This window comes from Cynocephalus volans, chromosome 1 (genome assembly GCF_027409185.1).
Source record: "Cynocephalus volans isolate mCynVol1 chromosome 1, mCynVol1.pri, whole genome shotgun sequence".
Classification (NCBI taxonomy): domain Eukaryota; kingdom Metazoa; phylum Chordata; class Mammalia; order Dermoptera; family Cynocephalidae; genus Cynocephalus; species Cynocephalus volans.
The window spans coordinates 230,335,297-230,361,956 of NC_084460.1; the positions used below are offsets into that span (position 1 = coordinate 230,335,297).

The window sequence follows — 26,660 nt, forward strand, 5'->3', positions numbered from 1 at the left end:
GCTCCTTTGCCCTTTTTTTAATTGGGTTACTTTTTTTTTTTTTGCTGTTAAGCTGTTTGAGTTCCTTGTATATTCTGGATGTTAATCCTTTGTCAGATGCATATTTTGCAAATATTTTATCTAACTCTGTTGTTTGTCTTTTTGCTATGCTAATTGTTTCTTTTGCTATGCAGAAGCTTTTAGTTTGATATAATACCATTTGTTTATTTTTCCTTTTGTTGCTTGTGCTTTTGGGGTCATATTTATAAAGTCTGTACCCAATCCTACTTCCCAAAATATTTCCCCTATGTTTTTTTTTTTTTTTTTTTTTTTAGGAATTTTATAGTTTCAGCATGTATATCTAATTCTTTAATCCATTTTGGGTTGATTTGGGTATATTGTGAGAGGTATAGGTCTAGTTTTATTTTTCTAGATGTGGATGTCCCTTTTCCTAGCACCACTTATTGAAGAGGCAGTTTCTTCCCCAGTGTGTGTTCTTGGTGCCTTTGTCAAAGATCAGATGGCTGTAGGTGCATGGGCTAATTTCTGGGTTCTCTATTATGTTTCATTGGCCTGTGTGTCTGATTTATGCCAGTACCATGCTGTTTTGGTTAATATAGCTTTATAGTATAGTTTAAAGTTGGGTAGTGTTATGTATCTGGCTTTATTATTATTTTTTGCTCAGTATTTTTTTGGCTATTTGGGGTTTTTTGTTGTTCCATATGAATGTTGGGATTGTTTTTTCTGTTTCTGTGTAGAATGTCATTGGTATTTTGATGGGGATTTTATTGAATCTGTTGATCACTTTGTGTAATATGGACATTTTCACAATGTTAATTCTTCCAATCCAAAGGCATGGGATACTTTTCCATCTTCTTGTGTCCTCTTTAATTTCTCTCAGCAGTGGTTTGTAGTTCTTGTAGAGATTTTTCACATCCTTGGTTCACTTTATTCCTAGTTATTTTATTTTTTTGGCAACTATTATATTGGGCTAGCTCTCTTGATTTCTTTTTCTGTTAACTCATTGTTGGAGTATAGAAATGCTACTGATTTTTATGTGTGGATTTTGTATCCTATAACTTTGCTGAAATCTTTTATCAACTCTAAGAGTTTTTGTAGAGTCTTTAGGCTGTTCTATATATAAGATCATGTCATCTGCAAAAAGGGACAATTTGACTTCATATTTTCCAATCTGGATGCCCATTATTTCTTTCTCTTCCCTGAATACTCTGGTTAGTACTTCCAATACTATGTTTACTAAGAGTGGCAAGAGTGGGCATCTTTGTCTAGTTCCTGTTCTTAAGGGAAAACCTTTCAACTTTTCCCCATTCAGGATGATATCAGCAATGGGTTTGTCATATATGACTTTAATTGTGCTGAGATACTTTCTTTCTATACCTAATTTGTTGAGTCTTTTCATGAGGGATGTTAAATTTTGTTAAATGTTTTTTCAGCATCTATTGTGATAATCATATGGTTTTTGTGTTTGATTTTGTTGATGTGGTGTATCCCATTTGTTGATGTGAGTATGTTGAACCATTCTTACATCCCTGGGATGAATCCCAGTTGATCATGATGTATAATTTTATGTGTGTGTTACTGTATTCTATTTACTAATATTTTATTGAGGATTTTTGCTGTATATTCATCAAAGATATTGGCCTGTAGTTTTCTTTTTTTGTTGTATCTTTTTCTGATTTTGGTATCAGGGTGATGTTTGCCTCATAGAATGAGTTTGGGAGAGTGGCCTGTTTCAATTTTTGGAATAGTTTGTAGAGAATTGATATTAATTCTTCTTTAAAACTTTGGTAGAATTCTGCAGTGGAGCCATCCAGTCCTGGGCTTTTCCTTGCTGGCAGACTGCTGATTACAGCTTCAACTCTTTGACTGTTATTGGTCTGTTCAGGTTTTCTATGTCTTTTTGGTTCAGTCTTGGTAGTTTTTGTGTTTCCAGAAATGTATCCATTTCCTCTAGGTTTTCAAATTTGTTGGCATATAGTTGTTTATAATAGACTCTAATGTTTGTATTTCTGAGATATTGGCTGTAATATCTCCTTTTCATTTCTAATTTTTAAAAAATTTTTGTCTTCTCTCTTCTTTTTTTAGTCAGCCAAGCTTGTGGCTTGTCAATTTTATTTATCTTCTTGAAAAACCATCTTTTTGTTTCATTGACGTTTTGTATCATTTTGGGGGTTTCTATTTCATTTATTTCTGCTCTGATTTTAATTATTTCTTTCCATCTACCTATATTGGGGTTGGATTGTTCTTGTTTTCTAATTCTTTGATGTGATGTGTTATTTGTTTACTTGACATCTTTCCATTCTTCTGAAGTAAGCATTTATTGTGATAAAATTCCATTTTAGTACTGCTTTTGCAGTATCCCACAGGTTTTGGTATGATGTGTCATTATTTTCATTAGTTTCAATAAATTTTTTGATTTCCTGTTTAGTTTCTTCTTGGACCCATATGTCATTCAGTAGAATTTTGTTTAATTTCCATGTATTTGTATAGTTTCCAGAGTTTCATCTGTTATTGATTTCTAGTTTTTATCTATTGTGGTCTGAAAAACTAAATGGAATAATTCCAATTTTTAAAAATTTGTTGAGACTTGATTTATGACCTAACATGATATGTCCTGAGAATGTTGCATGTGCTGATAAGAATGTATATTCTGAGGTTGCTGGATGAAATATTCTGTAGATGTCTGCCAAGTCCAATTGGTCTAAAGTGTTGTTTAGATCTTGAGTTTTTCTGTTGATTTTTTGCTTACATGATCTGTCCAATGTTGACAGTGGAGTGTTCAGGTCCCCTACTATTCTGGCATTTTTTAAAAAAAATTTTATTTTGTCGATATACATTGTGGCTGATTATTGCTCCCCATCACCAAAACTTCCCCCCCAACAATGTCCTTTCTGTTTGCTTGTCATATCAACTTCAAGTAATTGTGGTTGTTATTCTGGCGTTTGGATCTATCTCTTTCTTTATGATTGATGGTGTTTGCTTTATATATCTTGCTGCTCAGATGTTGGTTGCATATATATTTATGATTATTATGTCTTCTTGCTGGATAGATCCCTTTATCATTATACAGTAGCCTTCTTTATCTCTTTTTCTAGTTTTTGGATAAAGTCTATTTTATCTGATGTAATAGTAGCTATTCCAGCTCATTTTTCATTTCTATTTTCATGGTATATCTTTTTCCATCTTTTCACTCTTAGTCTATGTGTGTCTTTACAGGTGACATCAGTCTCTTGAAGAGAGCATATTGTTGGGTCCATCTTTTCATTCCAAACTATCAGTCTTTGTCTTTTGAGTGGGGAATTTAATGCTTTACATTAAGAGTTATTATTGAAAGGTGTTGATTTACTCCTGGCATTTTATTAATTTTTGTTTAGACATTTTAAAATGGCTTTTTTCCTTTCTTTCTGATTTACTGTTTGTCTTCTGTGTTTGTTGGTTTCTTGAGATGGTAGATGAACTCCTTTTCTCTTTATTGTTTGCATTTTTGTTTCACTGGTGGGTTTTGTTGTTTCTTGAGTATTCATGGTAGTGATGGTTGTTTTTCAGGTACCAGGCACAGTACTCCCTTGAGAATTTCTTGTAAGGCTGGAGTTGTGATGATGAACTCCCGCACTTTTTGTTTGTCTGAGGAATATACCATTTGTCTTTCATTTTGGAAGGACAGCCTTGCTAGATTAAGTATTCTTGGCTGGCAATTTTTGTCTTTCAGTAATTTGAATATATTCTCTTCTGGCTTTAGGATTTCTGATGAAAAGTCTGATGTTAGTCTGGTAGGGTCTCTCTTATAGGTGACTTGAGGCTTTTCACTTGCAGCTTTTAAGATTCTCTCTTTGTCTTTGACATTTGCCAATTTGACTATAACATGTCTTGGAGAGGATCTTTTTGAGTTGAATTTGAGTATCTTTGAGCCTCCTGGATCTGAACATCTCTCTATATATATAAATACCTGGGAAGTTTTCTGCTATTATTTTTTAAATATGTTTTCAATGTCTTTTCCTTTTTCCTCCCCTTCTGGAACAGCTATGATTCAGATAGTTGAGTGCTTAAGGTTGTCTGCTGTATCTCAGGTTTTCTTCATTTTTAAAAAATTCTTTTTTCTTTTCTTTTTCTCTCTCTCCATCTGTGTTATTTTGAAAAGGCCATCTTCAAGATCAGAAATTCTCTCTTCTGCTTGTTCTAGCCTGCTGTTTAAGCTCTATGTTGTGTTTTTTATTTTGTTGAATGAATCCTTCACCTCCACAAGCTCTGCTACATTCTATTTCAGGACAAAAATTTCTTTGTACAATTTCCTCCTTCCGGTCCTGTATACTTTTTCTCATTTTGTTGTGTCATCTAACTGAGTCTTCTTGTATCTCATTGAGTTTCCTTAGAATTGTTGCTTGAAATTCCTTTTCAGGCATTGAAGGAATTCCTGTTTTATAGGTATTTGAGAATTATTATATTCCTTTGGTGGTGTCATATTTTCTTTTTTTTTTTTTTTTTCATATGTCTAGTATCTCTCTGTTGGTGTTTAGTCATCTGGTGGAGAAGTTACTTTTTCTAGTACTCTTGATTGGGGTTAGTGGAGAGGGAGTTCCTCCTGCAGGTGTGTTTTATAATGATGGTTGAATGGGGAGATTTAGTATTGGATCTAGATAGAAGCCACAGTGTAGTCTCTGTGAAGGTATTTTAGCTGTATTCAGTGTTAGAGTTGCATGAGAGTGCCTCTGTGACCCAGTACTGGGGGCTCTTATTATTCCTTTGCTGAGGTTAGTGATACTATATTGGTTCATTAGGACACAAGCAGGCTCTCAAATTTTGGGGGATAGCACCTTGGAATCTTGTCATTCTTAGGTTATAGTGGTTGTTCTTGGGTGGGACTGTTGGCACCCTGGCTAGCTCATGCTGACCCTGATGGGTGCACTGCAATATACTTGTGCTCCTCAATTTCATTGGGTGACTCTGAGTGGGTTTTCTCTTTTTTCGTTCCTCTTTCCCTGGCCTCTGCTGGTGATGTTCCTTTGTCCATGCCAATGAGTGGTCACTAGGTAACCTATGAAGTAGCGGTGGCTGCTGTTTAGACAGTGGTTGCTGTGGTGGAGGCCCTCACTGCCCATTTGTTCTGCACTGCTGTCAGAATTTTATTATGAATTATGGCTCAATAGTATTCCACTGTGTGTATGTACCATTTAAAAAAAATCCATTCATCTGTTGTTGGACACTTAGTTTGATTCCATATGTTGTCTATTGCAAATTGCATTCCAATAAACATGGGAGTGCAGATATCTCTTTGATATAAATGATTTTTATTTCCTTTGGGTATATACCCAGTAGTGGATTTCTGGGTCAAATGTTAATTCTATTTTTAATTTTTTGAGTAACCTCCATACTGTTTTCTATAGTGGTTGTTCTAGTTTACAGTCCTACTAACAGCCTGCAAGTGTTCCTTTTTCTCCACATCCTCGCCAACACTTGTTTTCTTTTGTCTTTTTGATAATAGTCATTCTAACTGGAGGGAGGTGGTACCTAATTGTTTTGATTTGCATTTCTCTGATGTTTAGTGATGTTGAGCATTTTTTCATATGCTTGTTGAACGTTTCTTCTTTTCGGGAATGTCTATTAAGTTCTTTTTCTCATTTCTTAATTGGGCTATTATTATTATTATTTTTGCTGTTGAGTCATTTAAGTTCCTTACATAGTCTTGATATTGACTCCTTGTCTGATGTACAGTTTGCAAATATTTTCTCCCACTCTGTAGGTTGCCTCTTCACTCTGTTAACAGTTTCCTTGGATATGCAAAAGCTTCTTAGTTTGATGTAATCTCATTTGTCTATTTTTGCTCTCATTGCTTGTGTTTTTGAAGGCTTATTTAAAAAATCCTTTCCCAGCGCCATGTTGTGGAGAATTTCCTCTATGTTTTTTTTTAGTAGTTTCATAGTTTCAAGTTTTACATTTAAGGGTTTAATCCATTTTGAGTTGATTTTTGTATATGGTAAGAAGTAAAGAAGAGAGGAAAATAATTCATTCTTCACTATTAAAATTTAAACATTTACTTGGCAAAGAGGATACTTAGGAATAACTGTAATTGTTATCTTGAAATATTTAAAATATCATCGAATAGAAAAAGAATTGAAATTAGTTATACTGCTACAGAATGGGAAAAAAATAAAACAAAATGGGTTGAAATCATTTGGAGTCAGATTTTGATCTCATTCATTCACTCATTTATTCACTCACTTGCTCACAAAATGATCTGTCATCTACCTACCTACCTATCTACCTACCTACCTAACTATCCATCTATCATCTTTCTGTCTTCATTGTGATAAATCCTGAGAATACAAAGGTGGTCTTACAATCTAACAATATCCCTAAACATTATAACTTTCCACAAATACAGTGGACTTCCTAGTGCTCACTTCCTTGTCAGCTCTCTGTTACTGGTTTTGTTCAAGCAAAGATCAGATTATGTTGTGGATTTTGAGACATTGGACCAGAAAACCTCTAAGATCATGTCTGGAAAGCATAAAAATGGAATTTCCCATTAGAAATATGGGAACAGCTAATGTCAGCAAAATCGAACCAGAACCACATCTCAAGGCCTACTTTTGTTTTTCATTGATCATCTATTGCACTATTGAACCTGATTTTAATTCATATTCATAACAACTGGCAAAGAACTGTGGAAGTTGCCACATGAAAAACAGCTGGCATTATTTTTATTTCTCTTCAGCATTTTGATGTGTACTATTTGCAGTTAGGTAACAATAATGGGATCCTAAATCCAATAACAGTTGATGAATCATGAAGATGTTAATTTCTAGTCATTTAATAAATGTTACATGAATTGAAATTGTGTTTTAATTAGTTTCCTTCTTTGATCAAACCAACAATGACTTCCATGAAAATGAAAAGTGTTGTTTTTCTTTCGAAAACATTTTTGAGTGCCTGGCACATCGTAGGTATTCTATGAATAAATGTTGATGCATGAGTTTGCCAATAATTAAATAAGAACCTCTTTTTAAATGTAACAAGGCAGTTGAGTTTAACTGACTTCATGGGTCTGATGCACTACTGATCTTTTGAATATTTTCTTTTATTTCTTATAATGCTCATTAAAATGTTATATTTGGTGGGAAAAAAACTTTTGTGATGCTGCTAAAGCCATGCTTAGAAGAAAATTTATACCTTAAAATCCATATTATTAGTCCATTTCTGTTGCTTGTAACAAAATACACAGAACCGGGCATTTTATAAAGAAAACAAATTTATTGCTTACAGTTTCAGAGGCTGGGAAGTCCAAAGTCCAAGGAACACATCTGGTGGTGATGACAGTGACCTCTCATATTGCAAAATGGTAGAAGCAGAGACAGCAGCAGACTAACCTCCTCATTCACTCTCTTTTTAAAGCCCTCAGAACCATGCCCATGACCACCATTTTAATCCATTCATTATGGCACAGTCCTAGGATCTAATCACCTCTTCAAGGTCCCACTTTTCAATTACCATAATAGGATTTCCCACCCTCAACATATACAGTGGGGATTAAGTTTTGGGGAAATGTTCAACTCAAGGCACCACATATTATAAGATAAATAGCAATAGACACATGTTATTTAGTGTCATTGAGAATGTAAATTTAAAAAGTCAGTTACAAGAATTAGAACTAGTTATATCTAAGAAGGAAGAATTGTGGGGACGGGTTTCTTTATAGCAACCCTGTAGAGCTAATTTGGCTTTTAAATTCATGTACCTATATAATTGTGACAAATATGAAGATAGAAAAATAAGGCAGAAATGGATATTTACAGTTTTAATTTAAATTAAATACAGTTTAACTTATTATGTAGAAAGTTAATTTTAGTGAATAGGAGTCAAGAGATCTAATATGGCAAATGGAGTGAATCAGGCCTATAAATTTGTTTCTATGATAATCTGTGTGGTTTTTAATGGGTTACATACTTAGCCAATTCAAGTATACAGGGTTTAAAATTTGCATCTTGTTTTTAAATTGTTTACTCTTTCTGGACTGTGTTCCTGTAAAAATTCCTTGAAAATAGTCCTTAATCAAAATTAGACATACAAATACACCAAATCAATAGAGCAGACAGTAATCAAAAAGTTATCCATATTTTCTAGTTTCTTATTTATTTATTATTGTATATATTTAAAGTATACAACATGATGTTTTGATATACATATATGCAGTGAGATGATTAATACAGTCAAACAAATTAACGTATTCACGTACACATCACCTAGCATAGTTACCTTGTTTATTTTTTGGTGATCAGAGCACCTAAAATCTATTCTCTCAGTATATTTTTCATTGGTTTATTTGTCTCTCAGCTGTTGAGTTGCATGAGTTCCTTATATATTTTTTATATTAATTCCATATCAGAATAATGGTTTGTAAATATTTTCTCCCACTCTGAAGGTTACATTTTCATTTTGCTTGTTCTTTACTGTACAGATGATGTGTCCTTCTTAAATGATAGCTTAGCTGGGTATACACTTCTAGATTAATAACAATTTTTTCTTGGTATCTTAAAGATATTACCTTACTGTCATCTGGCTTCTACTTCTGTAAATTTGTGATGGAGTTTGGATGTGTTGCCCCCTCCAAAACTCATGTGGAAATTTGATCCCCAATGTGGCAGTGTTGGAAACTGATTGAGTCATGGGGTCGTATCCCTCATGAATGGATTAATGCTCTCGCTGGAGGAGGAGGGGTAGTGAGTGAGTTCTCCCTCTGTTAGTTACTGCCAGAGCTGATTGTTTAAAGGACCCTGGCACCTTCTCTCTCTCTCTTGCTTCCTCTCTTGCCATGTGATCTGCTTGTACCTGCCGGTTGCCTGCCACTTTCTGCCACGAGTAGAAGCAGCCTGAGGCCTGTGCCAGATGCAGCTGTCCCAGAATCGTAAGCCAAATAAACCTCTTTCCTTTATAAATTACCCAGTCTCAGGTATTTATGTTATAGCAACACAAAATGGACTAAAACATTTTGTAATTCCTTTGTAGGTAATTTTTCCCCCTCCTGCACTAAAAATGTGTCATTACACAGTTTCACATGATATGTGTAGGTGTGAATTTTCTTTTAATTATCCTGTTCGTCATTCATTGTGATTCTGAGAATCTGAGAATTCATGTCTTTTATCAATTTTGGAAAATTTTCACCTATTATTTTAAGGTAGTACTTCTCTCTCACTCTCTCCCTACTCTTATTTTCTAGAACTCCAGTTAGGTATATGTTAGACTTTCTCATATTATCCTCCATCTTTTTAATTATTTCTTTTGTATTTTTTGTATTTTTGTCATTCTGTGTTAGGTTCTATGTATTTTCTTGAGACCTTTTTCCTGATTCCCTAATTCTTATATCATCTGTTCAGTTAATTGTTTTGCCCATCCATGGAGTTTTTAATCTTAAGAATTATACACATAGACATGCACACGTAATTTCTCAAAGTCTACTTTTTCCACATCAGGATTTTCAATCCTATCCCAGGTTTTGGGAGAAGTTTTTCTTTCAGGCATTAGGACCATAAGGAGAACCAAATCAGTAGCTTGGTCATTTACTAGCCTGTCAGCCTTGCTCTGGGGTTCACTCATGTCTTTCATTCTTATTCAGATAACTAGGCTCTTGTCTTGATACTTATGACCAAACTACCCTCTTTGCCCTCTTGCCAGTCTGGCAAAGATTAATTTATCTGTTAAAAATCAGCTTAAGTATCTCTTTTAATGGAGTCTTTACTGGCTTTCTCAGAGAAAAATAATAATCTTTATGGCCAAGTGTAAGTCGTATGTATTTCTTTCACAATACCACCATACTATCGTACTTACATGAAGTCTGTGATCTCAGTAGGAACCAGGATTTATTGATTTTTGTCATCTTAGTAATACAAGTAATAATATTAATAATAAATAACATTTATTGAGAACTTATTACTTTCCGGACAAATTTGTGAACTTTATGTGTCACTCAAGACACAGAGAGATTACATAAAATACCCAAAGTCACACAGCTAGGAATCCATTAAAATAAGACTTAAATCCATAAAACTGTTAGCATCTATCTAACACTGTCTTTCTGATACCTCCAGAATGGGAGAATCAGCAGCAGAAGGATAAGTTATACCAGCCAGAACTTGGACTTGGGCACCAAACAAACTCATGGGGGATGTGGCAGATGCTTAGGGAAGGACGAAACAGGACAAATAAAGGAAAGCCTGCAAAATAGAAAGAGCCTTGTCCTAGAGCATTTATGGGCAAGCAACATGAAGACAGCATAAGGCAACAATAAGGAAATCTAGCACCAGTTAATATCTCGTTCTGGGTACAAAACTGAGTTCACAGGCAGAATTAAGGCTCCAGAAGGACTCTTAAGAACAAGTCAGGAATCAAATCCAGAATTAAAAGCAAATGAACCCGGTAGAAAAATAAAGCAGGTATCACTACCCTTTAAATTACTTTGACTAATTAAAAACTGTCCTTAACTTCTCAAGCACCTTTTATCCTTAAGCTATCAGATGTTAGGTCCATTAGGATAAATAGTATTCCTTAGGTCACCATGGCAGACATAAATATAATACTGTATGTTGTAATGAAATTAATCCTGACCCAGAAGTAGCTCCAGCACTGGAAGACTTTTACCCCTGAAACTTTCACCCTGAACTTGACTCGGAACTATTCTATTTCAGCAAACCAGAGTCTCCTTGACCTAAATGTGTGATGCCCCCAGTGGTCTTTCAAGTTTGCAAGGGTGGAGTTTCCCAAGTACATGAGATAAAAAAAACTTTGAGATTTTTATGTGATGATTTATTTCATGCCTTCTTAACACTGTTCCTACAACAGAGGCTTTTACTTCTTATTCTCAGTTCTATTTTTTCTTGTATGTGTAAAGATGAAACAACGCATTTACTTTGCATAAGTAAATGAAACCTAATTTTGTTGGTTTCTAACAATTTTTGTTGCCAACTCCCCAATTAGATACTTTAGAAAGAAACTGAAGTGCTTCTTTAATAAAAATACACAGAAAAAGACAAAGAGTAATTTATTGGGCTATTTTAGAAGAAACATTTTTCATATTATTTAATTAATATGATATTCTGTATCAGAATAGATACCAGATTTTAAAAACCTAATTTCAAAGTCATGTGCTAATAAAAAGAGATGGGTTCATTTATTTTATAGAACTATAATATGTTCAGTGAAATTAAAAGTTAGGCTGACTTATGCTTAGGTTTCAGTTTAGCTAGTATTTAAGAAATCCTATGACATGCCAATTTGTGAGCTGATGTTTTCACATATATTGTCCAATTCAAAACAACATAATAAAATTGTGCAATGATAATTACTCTGAATTGATCATCACACATTGTATACATGTATTGAAAAATAACTCTGTATCCCATAAATGTATATGGTCAATATGTTTCAATTAAAGAATAAACTTTAAAAAAAATTAAAATAAAAACAATTAGAGGTTAGGCAGTTGAGCCTTTTATTTATATTGTATTTTAACTTACATGGTAATGAAAAAATGGAATGACTCTAGAGTAAATAATGAATGCATTTGTTGAATATTAACATTGAGTCTAAATGCTAATGTTCAATTTTCTTAATTTCATAATTTAAAATAAAAGTAATGAGATGGATAAGAAAACCAAGAAGTTGAAATCCTGCATCTGTTATTTACTGAAACAGTAGCAAAACATTATTAAAGTTGGGTATGAAAATAATGTCACATGTGAGATGGTGCAAGTCTGGAAAATACATGTTTTAACATAGTGAAATGAGTAAAATTAACCTTAGCTTTCTATGAAATATTTTAACATTAATGAAAATTGACAAGTTTAGAGTCTTTGGAAATACTAAACACTTAAAAACTAGCTCTTAGGTCATGTTTATAAAATACATGTGTCCATATATTTCTCCAACCCCTTAAGTTAGTATTATAAAATGTTTTATTCATATTAGCCAAAGTACTAAGCCGTGGATTGAGAGAAACTATATATTCCTTGAGTTATGGGAACTCTTCGTTGAAAGTGTTCCATACTTATATTTTATTAGTTACTCTTGTTCACTTCCTTTTACACATCTAGAAGTTTACTCCATACCCTCTATTTCATTTCTGACAGAAATTAAGCAATTTTGAGTTAATCATGCTGTTAAGAGTTCTTTGATCAACTGGAGTCTCTTTCCCACCATTTTCACTCTATCCTTTGTTTGGCAGTATTTTTTGATAGATATTTCTTAGTCAAATGCATGTATGTAGGTTGCCATTTTGATTCCATGTCCATTTCTGCAAAATTTGAGGTCATGAACTTTTAATTATTAAAATAAATCTGACTCATATGTAAAGGTCAGTTTCACAGCAGGAAACAGATGGTCACTTAGAAGGGGTGATAAAAAGAGTTTACTGAAGGGACTACTTATAAAGGTGTGGGCAGGGTAAGGGGAAATCAACTAGAGTTAGTGAAATGCTAGGGACTTGCAACAGCGGAAATCTGTTACTACTGGTACCTAGGACTATAAGAGCAAGGTGTGGAAGCAGTTAATGCAAACTGGCACAAGCTATCACTCTAAAAGAGTCATATGACAAAAGCTTTGGTAGCTGATAGAGGAAAGCTGCCATTGCCAGACTATGACCAAACAGAAACCATGTCTTTCTCCTCCCCTCTTCTAGTCCTCTGCCATTATATCTCATTGGTTGAACTCAATAGGAAGCTAGAAGGCAAGGAACCTGGTGATGCAGTCCATAAAGACAGAGCATGATGGAGAGGAGTGGAGAGTGGATTTGTAAGAGTGGAAAATATACAGCACACAATACTATCCTAATACCTAATAAAAAGGCAGAAAAGATGGTTGTTTTTTAAAAATTGATGTAATAAATGATGCAGGTGGATATAACCTTATAGAGGAGAATTTGGAGCATCTAGCAAATTCGTCTAATCTCAAAAAATAAACTGGCAAAAATACAAAATGATATTTGTACAAGGATATTCATTGCCAATAATTGTAATAGTAAAAGAATGAAGGCAATCCCAATGTCCATCAATAGGTAACTGGTTGAATAAACTATGGTACATTCATACAATGGAGTATTATGCCGCTATAAAAATGAATAAAAATAATTTCTATATACTTATGTAAATAATTTCTAGGACATATTGCTAAGTAAAAAAAGCAAAGTACAGAAAATTGTTTCTTGGATGCTATGTTATGCTTAATAAAGGGAGTTATATGAATATGTAAACATATTTGCTTATATTACCAGTGGTAATGAAGGAACGATAAACCAAAAACCAATAAAAATGGGGTTCTATAAGGAGAGGAAAGCACAGGGAGAGGGGCAGGGATGGAAATAGTTCCAGAGAAGGAAGAATTCCAAATTGAAAATGACCTGCTTTGTTTTCTGTTAATCCATCCTAGAATACAAAGAAAATTACTAAAAGGATTATATAATGGACATGAAAAAATTTGAATTTTTCTGCTCATGGCATTACCATTAGATTTTATTTTGCAAAACTGGACAAATTATATTTCTTTGAAGACTGGATAAGAATTGTGGTAAATCAAAACAATGCATTATTTACATATTTATAGAGAGCTTAATGATATTCACAAACAATTCTAGAAAAAATTGTTAATTGTTTTTGTCTGAACAGTTCAACAAATATGCTGGCCCATATTAGTTGTTCTTCTGCGAGAGAATGCACTGGTTCAAGGACACTTCAAATGAGAGAGCTGAGCTAGAAAGCTCTTTTTTCTGCTATTACTCTCTAATATTTGTAAATAGTAACAAACTATTAGTAAAAAATAACAACAGCAGCAACAACTCTTCCCTTTAAAAGATTATTTTGGAGGTAGAGATGTTCCTAATTTACATTTTTATACATTTGGATTCCAAACACAAATGTCTTACTGTTCAGAAGTCATCAAATTGCAGAAAATCATAGAGTGCTTTTGGCATCTGCCAAGTACCTGAAGTTTGCCTTTCAAATGGATGAATACAGATTCTGTGTGGTTATAAGCAGGGTTTAACTGGAGCAAGGATGTAGATAATACTCTTTGCTCTTACTTGAGGAGGCATGGGAGATATGTACTTCAGTGGAATTAGGAAGAGTAAACCATTACTTTTCTGATGAAAGGAGAAAAAAGTCAAAATAATTCAGCAAAAGATATATGATTTATGCAATTATAAATAATATGTTTCTAAACTTAACATGACTGAAACTTGAAAAATTGAAAAATATTAACTTGAAAAGTAACAAATCATTATTTGTTCATTTGGTTAGAAGCCTATGTAGTTGGACTTAAGATGTGATTTCTATGTGGATTAGTTACTATTTCTCTGTTCCACGGCCACAGTCTATACCAATGTTTTTCAAATTGCAGGTCATAACCCATTATTAAATCCTGAAAAAAAATTAATGGAAAGTGACTAGTATTTTTAAATGAAATAGAAAATATTTTGAATAGGATGGAGAATATCAGAGTGCTTTGTTTATAGTAAGGATAAGTATCAATTTCTGAAACTCGTTTTGGTTACGTATATATGAATATGTGACTATGTTATGATATGTAAAATGTATTTCTCACTAGGAGTCATGCCCCCCAAATTTTTAAAACATTTTCCTCTACTACTTACTGGAATAAATCAACTTATAAACGTTCCCCCCAAGATATAGCAAGGGTAAATTTTATTGAGGGGCAGTGTAATGTATTTGCATTATCTTCCCTACACAGTGCTACAATTTGCTCCTAAGTGAATAAATAACATGTGGAAATTAGGGTGCATTAATGTTTCTGATACTCAACAAATCTAAAGCAAGTAACGCAGTACAAAATTAAGTTAAAATTTATCTTACTAGCATATTTGGGGTAACCACGAAGTCTGGTAACCAGTGCTGTATGCCCCTCTGTGTTCCCTTAATCATAGCCCATGTTTACTTGATCTTGGCAAAAACAAGGACTGGAAATGCTCTATTAAAAAATCTTGAATAATATTGAAATAATTTTTTAAATCATAACAAAAGTAGAGAACTTCCAATACAAGTAATCACATTAATTTGTATCTTGAGAATTTTCAGCCTAAAAGATCATACATTTGATGGTTTTATGGAACATCTAGTGAGTATTTAAAAAGCATAATGTATAAGAAGATTCACAATGAGACACACTGAATTATATTCATTTTCTAGCTTCTAGTTATTTTCCCTTTCAAAGAAATATTAAAATCAAGTCATTTCTACTTGCAACTTGTATAGCAATTATCAACTATTTTCAAAATTTAGATGCCACTTCTACTTTTGCTACAAATTTTACTTTACCTCAATTTCTTTCCATTAGCAATTCAAGAGAATTATCTTTATTTGAGGGCAGCACATACTTTATATGAAAAAAGGAGAAGAGCCATTTTGGATAATTGAAAATGGTTGAAAATTGATTCAGTCCTTGAAATAAAAATTAAATGTTTTATTGTATAGGAAAAACATCTTCTTATCTTCCATATAAAACTTTTCCTTTTGCAATTGTTTTTAAGAGACTGCCATTGTAACAAATAGTGAAATAGCACTCCTTCTGACCTTTGAAAATGGACACATGACTAAGGTTTTGACATTCTGCCTAACAACATCTCAGAAGGCAGAGATGTATTTCAATGTGACATATTTTTGCATATGTCTTGTACAGATGATACATTTGATTTGTAAATCTATCAATAACAGCTCTAAATAGACTGAAACTTGCATTTGTCTGGTTTAGGAAAATTATGTAAATCCTGTCTTTATATTTTTTATTGCTTTTATTGCTCAAACTGACAGATTTTTTAAACTTTGCCAAAGAGCAGCAATGGCCTCTGAATCCTATGTTCATTTTAATTTATTCTCTAATTTTCTCTCATACTGTATATTTCTTTAAGTCAGATTTCAGACACTTTGCTCTGACCTGTTTCAGCACATCAGAAAGACACAGGACCATAGGCTAAAAAACATGTCCTTCCACTGACATGTATATTTTGCTGTGTGAAGCACATGAGAGCTGGTCTTCCTAGGTTGCAATATATCTATCATAATTTACCTGAAAGTACTGATTTGTAAAACATGGAGTCCAAATCTTTGTTTTTTTCAAGGACTTGAGAGTAATTAACCATTTTAATTTTATTTGTTTATTTATTTGTTATGAATATTCATGAGATACAAAGCTGATTGTCACCCCTCGTGCCCAAAATGTGAAGGCCAGATTCATACTGGCAGCCTGCCCATTACCACAAATTGTGTTTGTACCCTGTGTCCCCCACCCAATTAACCCAACCTGCCTCCCCCTCCTCGTTGCCTCCTCCACTCCATTTTGTATACCAAGGTATGTTCTCTCTATTTGTAAGTCCAAACTGTGGTCTTTCCTTCCTTCCTTCTTTCTCTCTTAGCTCCCACTTATGAGTGAGTACATGTGGTATTTATCTCTCTGTGCTTTGCTTATTTCACTCAACATAAGTTTCTCCAAGCTCATCAATGTTGCTGCAAATGGGAGAATTTAATTCTTTTTTATGGCAGTGTAGTATTCCATGGTATATGTATACCACAATTTCCTTATCCATTCATCCATCAATGGACATTTAGGTTGGTTCCATGTCTTGGCTATTGTAAACAGAGCTGCGATGAACATGGGAAAGCAGGTATCCCTTTGACATGATGATTTCCATTCCTCTGGGTATATACACAGAAGTGGGATTGCTGGATCATATGGAAGATCTATCTATAGTTGTTTGAGAAACCTCCATACTGTTTTCCATAGTGGCTGTACTAATTTACACTCCCATCAACAGTACAGGAGCATTCCCTTCTCACCACACCCTCGCCAGCATTTGTTATTCACCATCTTTTTTAATATAGCCAATCTAACTGGGGTGAGGTGGTATCTCAGTGTAGATTTTAATTTGCATTTCCCTGATGACTAGTGATGTTGAGCATTTTTTCATGTACCTGTTGGCCATTTGTATGTCTTCCTTTGAAAAATGTCTATTCAGCTCCTTTGCCCATTTTTTAATTGGGTCATTTGTCTTTTAACTGTGTATTTGCTTGAGTTTTTTGTATATTATGGATATTAATCCCTTGTCAGATGTATAGTTAGCAAAAATTTTCTCCCACTCTGTAGGTTGTCATTTCACTCTGTTGATTGTTTCCTTTGCTGTGCAGAAGCTTTTTAGTTTGATATAGTCCCATTTGTTGATGAGAGTGTGAGTGGGCATCCTTGTCTCGTTCCTGATCTTAAGGGAAAGGCACTCAGTTTTTCCCCATTCAGAATGATAATGGTGGTGGGCTTGTCATAAATGGCTTTTATTGTGTTGAGATACTTTCCTTCTGTACCTAATTTGCTGAGAGTCTTTATTATAAAGCAATGTTGAATTTTGTCAAATGCTTTTTCAGCATCTATTGAGATAATCATATGGCCTTTGTCCTTGAGTTTGTTGATGTGATGTACCATATTTATTGACTTTTGTATGTTGAACTATCCTTGCATCCCTGGAATGAATCCTACTTGATCATGGTGTATAATTTTTTTTAATGTGTTGCTGTATTTTGGTTGCTAATATTTTGTTGAGGATTTTTGCATCTGTGTTCATCAATGATATTGGCTTGCAATTTTCTTTTTTTGTTGTGTCTTTATCAGGTTTTGGTATCAGAGTTATGTTGGCATCATAGAACGAGTTTGGGAAAGTAGCTTCTGTTTCAATTTTTTGGAATACTTTGAGGAGAATTGGTATTAACTCCTCTTTAAAAGCTTGATAAAATTCAGCTGTAAAGCCATCCAGACCTGGACTTTTCTTCATTGGAAGATTGCTGATTACTGCTTCAATCTTGTTGCTTGTTATTGGTCTGTTCAGGTTTTCGATCTCTTCTTGGTTCAGTATGGGTAGTTTGTATGTGTCTAGAAACTTGTCCGTATCTTCTAGATTTTAATATTTGTTGTCATACACTTGTTTATAACAGTCTCTAATGATTCTTTGTATTTCTGTGGTATCAGTTGTAATGTTTCCCTTTTCATTTCTGATTTTTGTTATTTGGGTCTTCTCTCTTTTTTTTTTTTGTTAACTTAGCCAATGGTTTGTCTATTTTATTTATCTTTTTGGAAAACCAACTTTTTGTTAATCTTTTCTATTGTTTTTGGGTCTCTATTTCATTTAGTTCTGCTCTGATCTTAATTATTTCTTTCTGTCTACTACCTTTACGTTTGGATTGTTGCTGTTTTTCAAGTTCTGTGAGGCATAGCATTAGGTTGTTTATTTGAAGTCTTTCTGTTCTTTTGATGTAAGCATTTATTGCAATAAATTTGCCTTTCAGTACTGCTTTTGCAGTATCCCACAGGTTTTGGTATGATGTATCTTTATTTTCATTGGTTTCAAGAAAGTTTTTGATTTCCTGTTTAATTTCTTCTTGGACCCATAGTCTTTCAGGAGCCTATTGTTTAGTTTCCATGTATTTGTATATTTTCCAGAGTTTTGCTTATTATTAATTTCCAGTTTTGGACCTGTAGTCCAAATCTTATCAAGATCATGTTGAGGAATTAAAAAGCATTTATATATGTAAATAATTCAGGACTTTTTGCAGACATGAGAATTTTAAAACTTTATTTGATGTAAAACAGAATGTGTGTGAGGTACAGTTTTCCCCGCTTAGACATCTGACTATAATATCTGTTTCGTGTTTTAACACTGCTTTCATTTCATCTTTATAAATAGGAAAACAGTTAACTATGTAACTCCCACCTCATTTAGCAGGCTAGTATCTAAATTCTATGAAGACATTCCTAAGACATTAATAACTAATCAGAAAAGCTCATTGGAAACACATGTTAATGTCTAGGAATGGTGCAACTTGCTATACTATGCTCTTACAGGGGTTTTAACTGTCTTTAATGCTTTACCTAAAGGAAATAGAAAGTATTGTGGTATTTTTTTTCTTAGAATCCTTTGCATTGGCCATCTTAAATTAGAGCACCTGGGAATAGTTATCTATTCTGATTATCATTAAAAAGGTGCTAATAATGTCAACCAAAACATTCTCCAAAGGAATTTGAAAGTTTTATTCCTCACCATGGCTCAATTCCTTCATGTACTCTACTACTCTATTTGAGGATGTCACCTTTCAGTTTGCCCAATAAACAAAGCCACCTAGTAGAAGCTTCCTCACCTACCCTTTCTCTTTGTTTCTTCAGAACATCTCTGACTGTATAACAACCCTCCCAATCATCTTTCCAAATCTCAGAAAAGATTCCCTATTTCTAATGCTAGTCGATAAGTGCTTAGATCAGTGTCATATTCTTTCCTGGCTTCTGGGCCAGGGGGATTTTTCATTTACTTCTTCCCTAGCATCTCAGTTCTCCTCTGTAATGGCACATTACCTTTAACCTTCAAACATACAAAGGTCTAACTGACTTGGAAAGAAAAACGCTAATCTAATTTTGAAGACTCCTCTAATTATAACCTGCGTATCTTTCAATTATTCATTCTGGAACTGGGGAAATAACCATAGGATGTGTTCAAGACCCCAGTGGACCTATGGTGAGATGGACTAACTCCATTAATTATCTGATATCCATGAGCCTTTACTCTGACTGGTGGGTCATAGTCTGCCGGGATTAGTGTCAGTTCAAAGCCAATGTCCAGTAATCTCCCAAAAGTCTGATTATTTCCTTTTCCTCAAGGACTTTTTTGTCCTTTTTTGTGACTTTTTTGCACAGCCACCCTGGTAAAAGGCAATAGATCCCTTTGGGGAAGGCTGTGTGAAAGACAATACATTTTTGGCAGTGTAGCAGTGTCCTTTCTCAAGTGGACCTGGCCTTTCCTTCATTCAAGGGATTCTGGGTTTCTAAATTGGCTCAAGTATGGGAATTAATTGACCATGACTCTCTGTTTTGATAGTTGAAGTTAGACTTCTGTTCACTTGACCTAAAACTTTTTTGCTTATACAGATAAAATAAGAATTTAGTAGACTGCCCATCTATTTCACTTCTAGGGACACCTTGATCAACCAGGCAACACCATAGGTCTATGTGAGTAAGACTATCCTGATTACTGTTTTAACTCTGCTGTCCATATGGTAAGCACACCAATCTTGTCTGCCCATTAAGTGCTATCACTTGGCCCCTGCTCCCCTTGGATCTAATTACCTCCTTGCACTTAAGGATCCCAGTTTGAGGAGAGGACAGCATTTTCCATTTTAATTCCTGACCTACAGAGAAGAAAGACCACAGAGTTCTTCAAGGATACTGGGGTTTCCTTCACAAATTTATTTCGCACAGCCATCAAGTAGGGTGTGTCCTCTGAACCCTCCTGGCATGGGTGAGCAGGCCTTTTATGATATATCCACTTTAACATTTCAATCTCCCTAAACTTTTGGACACTTTCCTCTCCATTATACCATGACATCTCTGACATTTCAACTTCATTTAGTATAGACCATCTTTTGGTCCATGTTTTACCCAACCAACCAAACTCTTAAAGCCCTTTCTATCTCTGAGCTACAACATTGAATTTGGAATCTCTGCTTAGTGAGCCCATATCAATAAATTCAGCCTATACTTCCTTTATATTCCTTCCACCATTATCCCACACCTTTAATATCCATTCCCCAGATTTTTGCCTGTATAAACTGGAAAAATCTTGCAGTCATTTTGGAGTATAGTTAAACTCCTCATGATCCACATTTTGTACCTTACCTTTCATGGCCTGCTGGGGCTTAAGTCTGTTTATAGTTCTAGAAGCAAAAAGGGGTGGTGGGAGTGGGTCCTGAGAAGAATTAGCAGTGTCTTTCAGGACAATGATCTATATCCTCTCTCCCCATTTCTTCGCCATAGATTACCTCATTATTTTCATTTGTTAGGATTGACTTTGGTATTTTCCTTATATGTTCCCCCTGTCAAGGTTACCAATGATCATGTGGTCCAAGTACAACAACATTGGAAGATAATTTTACATGATTTTTTAAAGTCTATGTGTAGCTTCACACTATTGATTCTTCTTTTATTTCTTTTCTCCTTACTCTAATTCTTCATGTATCCTGTTTACAAGAATTACCCAAGATTGAGACATTGCCCTATTTTTTCTCCCTCTTTCTCTGTTCTGTCCATAACTTTTATTTTCAGTACTACAAATTATGGCACTTAGTCAAAGATTGTTTTCTTAATGAAATAAAAACAGGTCCCCAATGTTTGATGTTCCAGTATAGTTGATGGATAGAAATAAATATGAGTTTTTTTTTTTTCTTCTTCAGTATACTCTTTGGCTTTCAAAGAAAACAACAAGAATCTTTTTTTTTTTTTCTAACAGTCATATACTAGAATAAACTTAGAAACATCTTGGAAACTTCATTCATCTTTAGTCGATTTTTTCATTTCTTGTTTTGTGCTCAGTGTTCACTTTTAAGGCAATTTTTACATAGGTGTTTACAACCAGATAAAAGTTGGAAATAGCTTATATCTCACTTAATTCAGTGTTTTGAATTTTGTCCATTCCCACATGGTAAAAATGGATTATAATTAACCCTCCCCTTATTGTTTTATTGAGTACCAAATTAGTGAGTATATTGTTTTGAGTATGTGTGCAATGTTCAAGGGACATAGTCTCTGCCCAGCCATTCTAAAAAGGTAAAAAATATATAGAAGTTAAGTGAAGGTGTAATGCACAGGATCATAATTTTCTATGTAGTTTGAACGAAATGCATTATACTGAAGCAAAGTAATTAGATTTGTCATTTATCTAATAATTGCTACTAATTGCTTTCAAGGGACTAGATCCCTCCAACCCCATTTTTAATGTCAGTGAAATTATTTCACCCTACCGCAGCATTAGTGGTGGTTAATACTAATGATTTTTATATTTTCCTTGTATAGTTCAAAATGTCACCTTGTTAACAAGAATTCTTTATTGGGGATAAAAATGTATGTTACTATGTTGACAGGATAACTGGTTATTTTCTGTTTTTCATCTCACTAACAAAAGATGCTAACTGGAATGTTTGACTGCCTTTGATGTCATGGAAAAATGAAAGGATATTCTTTCTCTGAATATGTGGTCAAATTCATTTTAGATTCCTTTTTAAATCAACACTTAATAATCAGATAGTCTACTCATGCACAAGTAGATTTAAACTGAATTAAACTCCTAAATATTAGATAATATTGTTTTATTTTTTGAAATTAAGATAATATGAATGTTATTTAATCTTCTTTCTCCCCATTCCACAGAGAAATGATGAAGAGGCCATTGTGGATAGAGGTGGAACTCGTTCTATTCTCAAAACACACTTTGAGAAAGAAGATTTAGAAGGTAAGGCATTCTTTTTCTTGGGATAGCTATTGTGTGCTTTCCAAATGTATTTCACATTGTAGAGAATTGCAAAAGTTGGTATCAAAGTAATTGTGGTGCAATAGTGAAGGGTAGATATGATTATTTTGGTGCGGTCTGGAATGCCAATAGGCAGACCTGCAAACAAAGAGAAGCATTCATTCATCCAACATATTTAACATATATAACATTGTACATATTCCGGGCACTGTGTTGTGCGCCAGTCTTTCAATAATCCTTTCTTCATGGAATTACAATCAATTGGGGAATAAAAAGAAAACATGGTGACATATCAGCATATCAAGTGTTGTGTGAAAGGTGAATACAGGGCAGGAGGGACATCTAATTTAACCTGTGTTGTCAGAGTAGGCTGTCACAGGAAAAGAATTAAGAACAATTGACATGCTAGTTTTTCTCATATATGTATGTATGTATAAATGAGAGAGGTAGTGGCACCATTTACATGTGATCTTGTCAATAGGAAAAAGGACAGATATTCAACAGGGAGGTAGTATGGTCTAGTGGTTAACTCTATAGGCGCTGGAATCAGAGTGAACTTAGTTCAAATACCAGTTCTGCTCCTTATTTGCTGTAGAATCTTCTGCCAGCCAGTTAACTTCTTTGTACCTCAGTTTTCTCAACTAAGAGTAACAATGGAATATATTTCCTAAGGTTTTTATGAGAATTAAGGGGAAAGTACTTTGAATGGTACCTGGCACGAGAGTTACAGAAATACTGACAATTGTTGTTACATCACAATTTAATGTACCCACAATGTTAGCTCATTTTTTTTTTTAACAAGAAATTGTTACTGGTGAGATTCAAGGTATATAATATTAGTCATCTTTTGATTGAAAAGTGAAACCCAGGTAATCTTAAGTACAAATAATTAGAGACACCTCTTAATAACCCACTGAGCTGAGAAGTAAGATCTTTTTCACTTTAAGCATTGTAATGTAACCATTTAGGTTACAATTAAATTTATTGTTCTTGGATCTTACCTTTAGCCACAACAGTTATATAACAGGAGAGTTAATATAATATTTAGAAACAACTTTCAAAAACTATACCTTCTGTTCCTTACATTTTGTTTGGTGCACAGAAAATACTCAGGTGCGAAAAGGTTATATTTATTTGGTGGGCCTAATGATTTGTTGTGCTATCCACATTCATTACCTAAATTGAAGGGAGCAAAAACTTGAAAAATCTAAGCTGGTAATGAAGAATATAAAAGTAATTTCTCTTTGGATTCAAAATATCATTGTATTACATTTTTTTCAACTGCATATTTACCTTTCTGTTCATGTCATGCCCTGACAAGCTATGCTTATATTCACTAAAAACACACCCAAAAACCTAACAAAGCAAGAAGTTAGCCTAGAAATATACAGATGCTCCTCAGTTCATGATGGGGGTTATAATCTGATAAACCCATCTTAAGGTGAAAATACCAAAAGTCGGAAATGCATTTAATACACGTAACCTACAGAACATCATAGTTTATTTTAGCCTTGCCTACCTTAAATGTACTGGAACCATTACATTAGCCTAGAGTTGGGCAAAATCATCTAACCATAGCCTATTTTTAATAAAGTGTTGAATATCTCATCTAATTTACTGAATACTGTACTGAAGGTGAAAAACAGAATGGTTGTGTGGATTCTTGAAATACAGTTTCTACTGAAAGCATATCACTTTTGCACCATCGTTAAAGTCAAAAAATCTTTAAGTCAAACCATCTTGAGTTGGGGACCATCTGTATTTAATTCTGGGGAAAAGTCATTTTGGGTTTAAAGATTGTGATGGATAATCCACACATAGTACTGAAAATTAGGAGCTAATAATTTATAAACAATTACAGTAAAATACTGAATGGGCCTTTTGGATGAAAAATACATAATACAAAAATAAGATTTACTAACGTAATTTTAATTATTGTTTCTACATATATTACATACATTTTCTTTTGTTGGGCATGGCTAGGGAATACACGTGTTAGTGTACAATGTTTATTAAAAGAGATTTCTGATTGGTAGAACACAAATGGATTAGCCAGATTTTGTTCTGTTTACTGTTGTCTATAGTGCGTGTTTTAACCCCAGAAGCTAATAATTGTGGCTAAGTCATTGGTAATAGTACATTTTAGCATTTTGAAGGAAAATAGGAAAAAACCTCACTTTTATTGATTTTCTAATGTATGTTCTCTCCCCAGCCCATGCTAAATAGCCCATATAAATTTGCGTACATTTGAGGATGCTGTGAAGGGTCCTATTGTGATGCACACAAAAACTTGTAGATCGATTAGTAGTTCTGGATTGATCACCCAGAATTAGAAAATAATGCAGGGGTGATGTGATGGATGTCGTGATTCAGGAAGAATCAATTGGCAGCATCATATAAAATGAGAAAGTAGGAAAGCACCAGTCAGAAAGGTAACATTACTGAGAGTAAGGGTGGTGGTAATTCCTCCATTCAAGTAATTAAAGGAAAAGAAAAGAACTACACTTTTTTTTCCCTTAAATGGATTAATTTATTTGATTTTTAATTGAATAAACAATATTTTTTTAATAAATGGATAACTAAACCCATAGAAATAGAAAACAAAAAATTAAGAAATCTAGACCATGTATATTTCAGTCCTCTTGTATGTTGTTGCTATGAAAGTCCTTTGAGGCTAGTTTTCAGCATCTGGAAAAGTCCTTATAGGAAGAAGAGGCTGTAAAAAAGATCTTAAACCAAGATGACCAAGGAACTGGGTGATAGCTGTCCCTCTATATGCTGAGAGTTTTCTGAGGAGCACACTGTAGAGCACAGAAAAATTCCAGATTCTGCAGGAATTGAGCATCAATGTGTCCTTAATGACTTTTTTCAGATTTCTGATAAGATGAATTTCTTTTCTTTCTTTTGATTTTATCATTACACAATGTAAACATTTTTATTTTTGTGTCCCTTTACCAATTTTTCGCTAATCTCTCTTCCTCTATCCCTTTCCCATGTCTTGTGTCCTCAGTTCCATTCTCTAATTTTGAGATTTCAAGGAACTGTTGTGATTGTTGTATCTTTCTTTCTTTTTTTCCAGCTTGCACTTATGAGAGAGGACAAGCAGTATATCTCTTTCTGTATCTGGTTTATTTCACTTACCATAAGTTTCTCTAAGTTCCTCCATGTTGCTGCAAATTGCAATATTTCATTCCTTTTTATGGCAGAGTAATATTCCATTATGCATATATACCACATTTTCCTTATCCAGTTGACAGTTAATGGACATTTAGGTTGTTTCCAACTCTTACTATTGTAAATAGAACTGCAATAAACATGGGAGTGCAGGTATCTCTTCTATATGATGATTTCTCTTTCTTTGGGATGATTTCTGTACACTCAGTAGTGGGATTGCTGAATCATGGCAATTCTATCTGTAGTTTGAGGAACCTCCATACTGTTTTCCATAATGGTTGTACTAACTTATGGTCCCACCAACAGTGCTGGAGGGTTCCTCTTTCTCCTCATCCATGCCAGCATTTGTTATTCTCAGTTTTTTTGATAGTAGCCAGTCTAGCTGGGGTGAGACAATATCTTCATGTGGTTTTGATTTGCATTTCCCTGATGCTGAGTGATGTTGAATATCTGTTATGTCTTTCTGTTGGCCATTTGTATATCTTCCTTTGAGAAATGCCTATTCAGCTTCTTTGCCCATGTTTTTAATTGGGTTACTCTTTTTTACTGTTAAGTTGTTTGAGTTCCTTGTATATTCTGGATATTAATCCCATGTCAGATGCATAGTTTACAAATATTTTGAACCATTCTATAGGCTTTTTGCCTGTTAACTGTTTCTTTTGCTGTGCAGAAGGTTTTTAGCTGATATAATCCCATTTGTTTGTTTTTCCTTTTTTACCTGTCATTTTGGGACCTTGTTCGTAAAGACTTTGCCCAGTCCTACTTCCTGAAGTGTTTCCCCTATGTTTTCTTTTAGCAGGTTTATAGTTTCGGGTCTTACATATGTCTTTAATCCATTTAAGTTGATTATGGTATATGGTGAGAGGTACAGGTCTAGTTTTATTCTTCTACATATGGCTGTCCAGTTTTCACAGCACCACTTATTGAAGAGGCTGTCCATTCCCCAGTGTATGTTCCTGTTGCCCTTGTCAAAACCAGTTGCCTGTAAGCATGTAGGTTGATTTCCAGGTTCTCTATTCTGTTCCATTAGTCTGAGTGTCTGTTTTTATGCCAGGACCATGTTGTTTTGGTTACTATAGCTTTGTAGTATAATTTAAAGTCACATAGTGTTATGCCTCTGGCTTTATTTATTTAGCTCAGAATTGCTTTGGCTATTTGAGGT

The 26,660-nt window shown here is 34.1% G+C and overlaps 1 protein-coding gene across 3 annotated transcripts in view; it reads left to right on the forward strand.

Moving 5' to 3' along the window:
* The window catches only part of SLC4A10 (solute carrier family 4 member 10), a 246,420-nt gene that overhangs the window by 12,657 nt on the left and 207,103 nt on the right, over positions 1–26,660 (forward strand). For 2 of the 3 annotated variants that reach the window (XM_063092448.1, XM_063092456.1), the window contains exon 2: positions 22,225–22,306. In XM_063092448.1, the coding sequence (XP_062948518.1) occupies positions 22,225–22,306 (82 nt within the window). Of the gene's footprint in view, positions 1–22,224; positions 22,307–26,660 lie in introns of those variants that run through there. The other variant, XM_063092464.1, reaches the window with a different exon arrangement.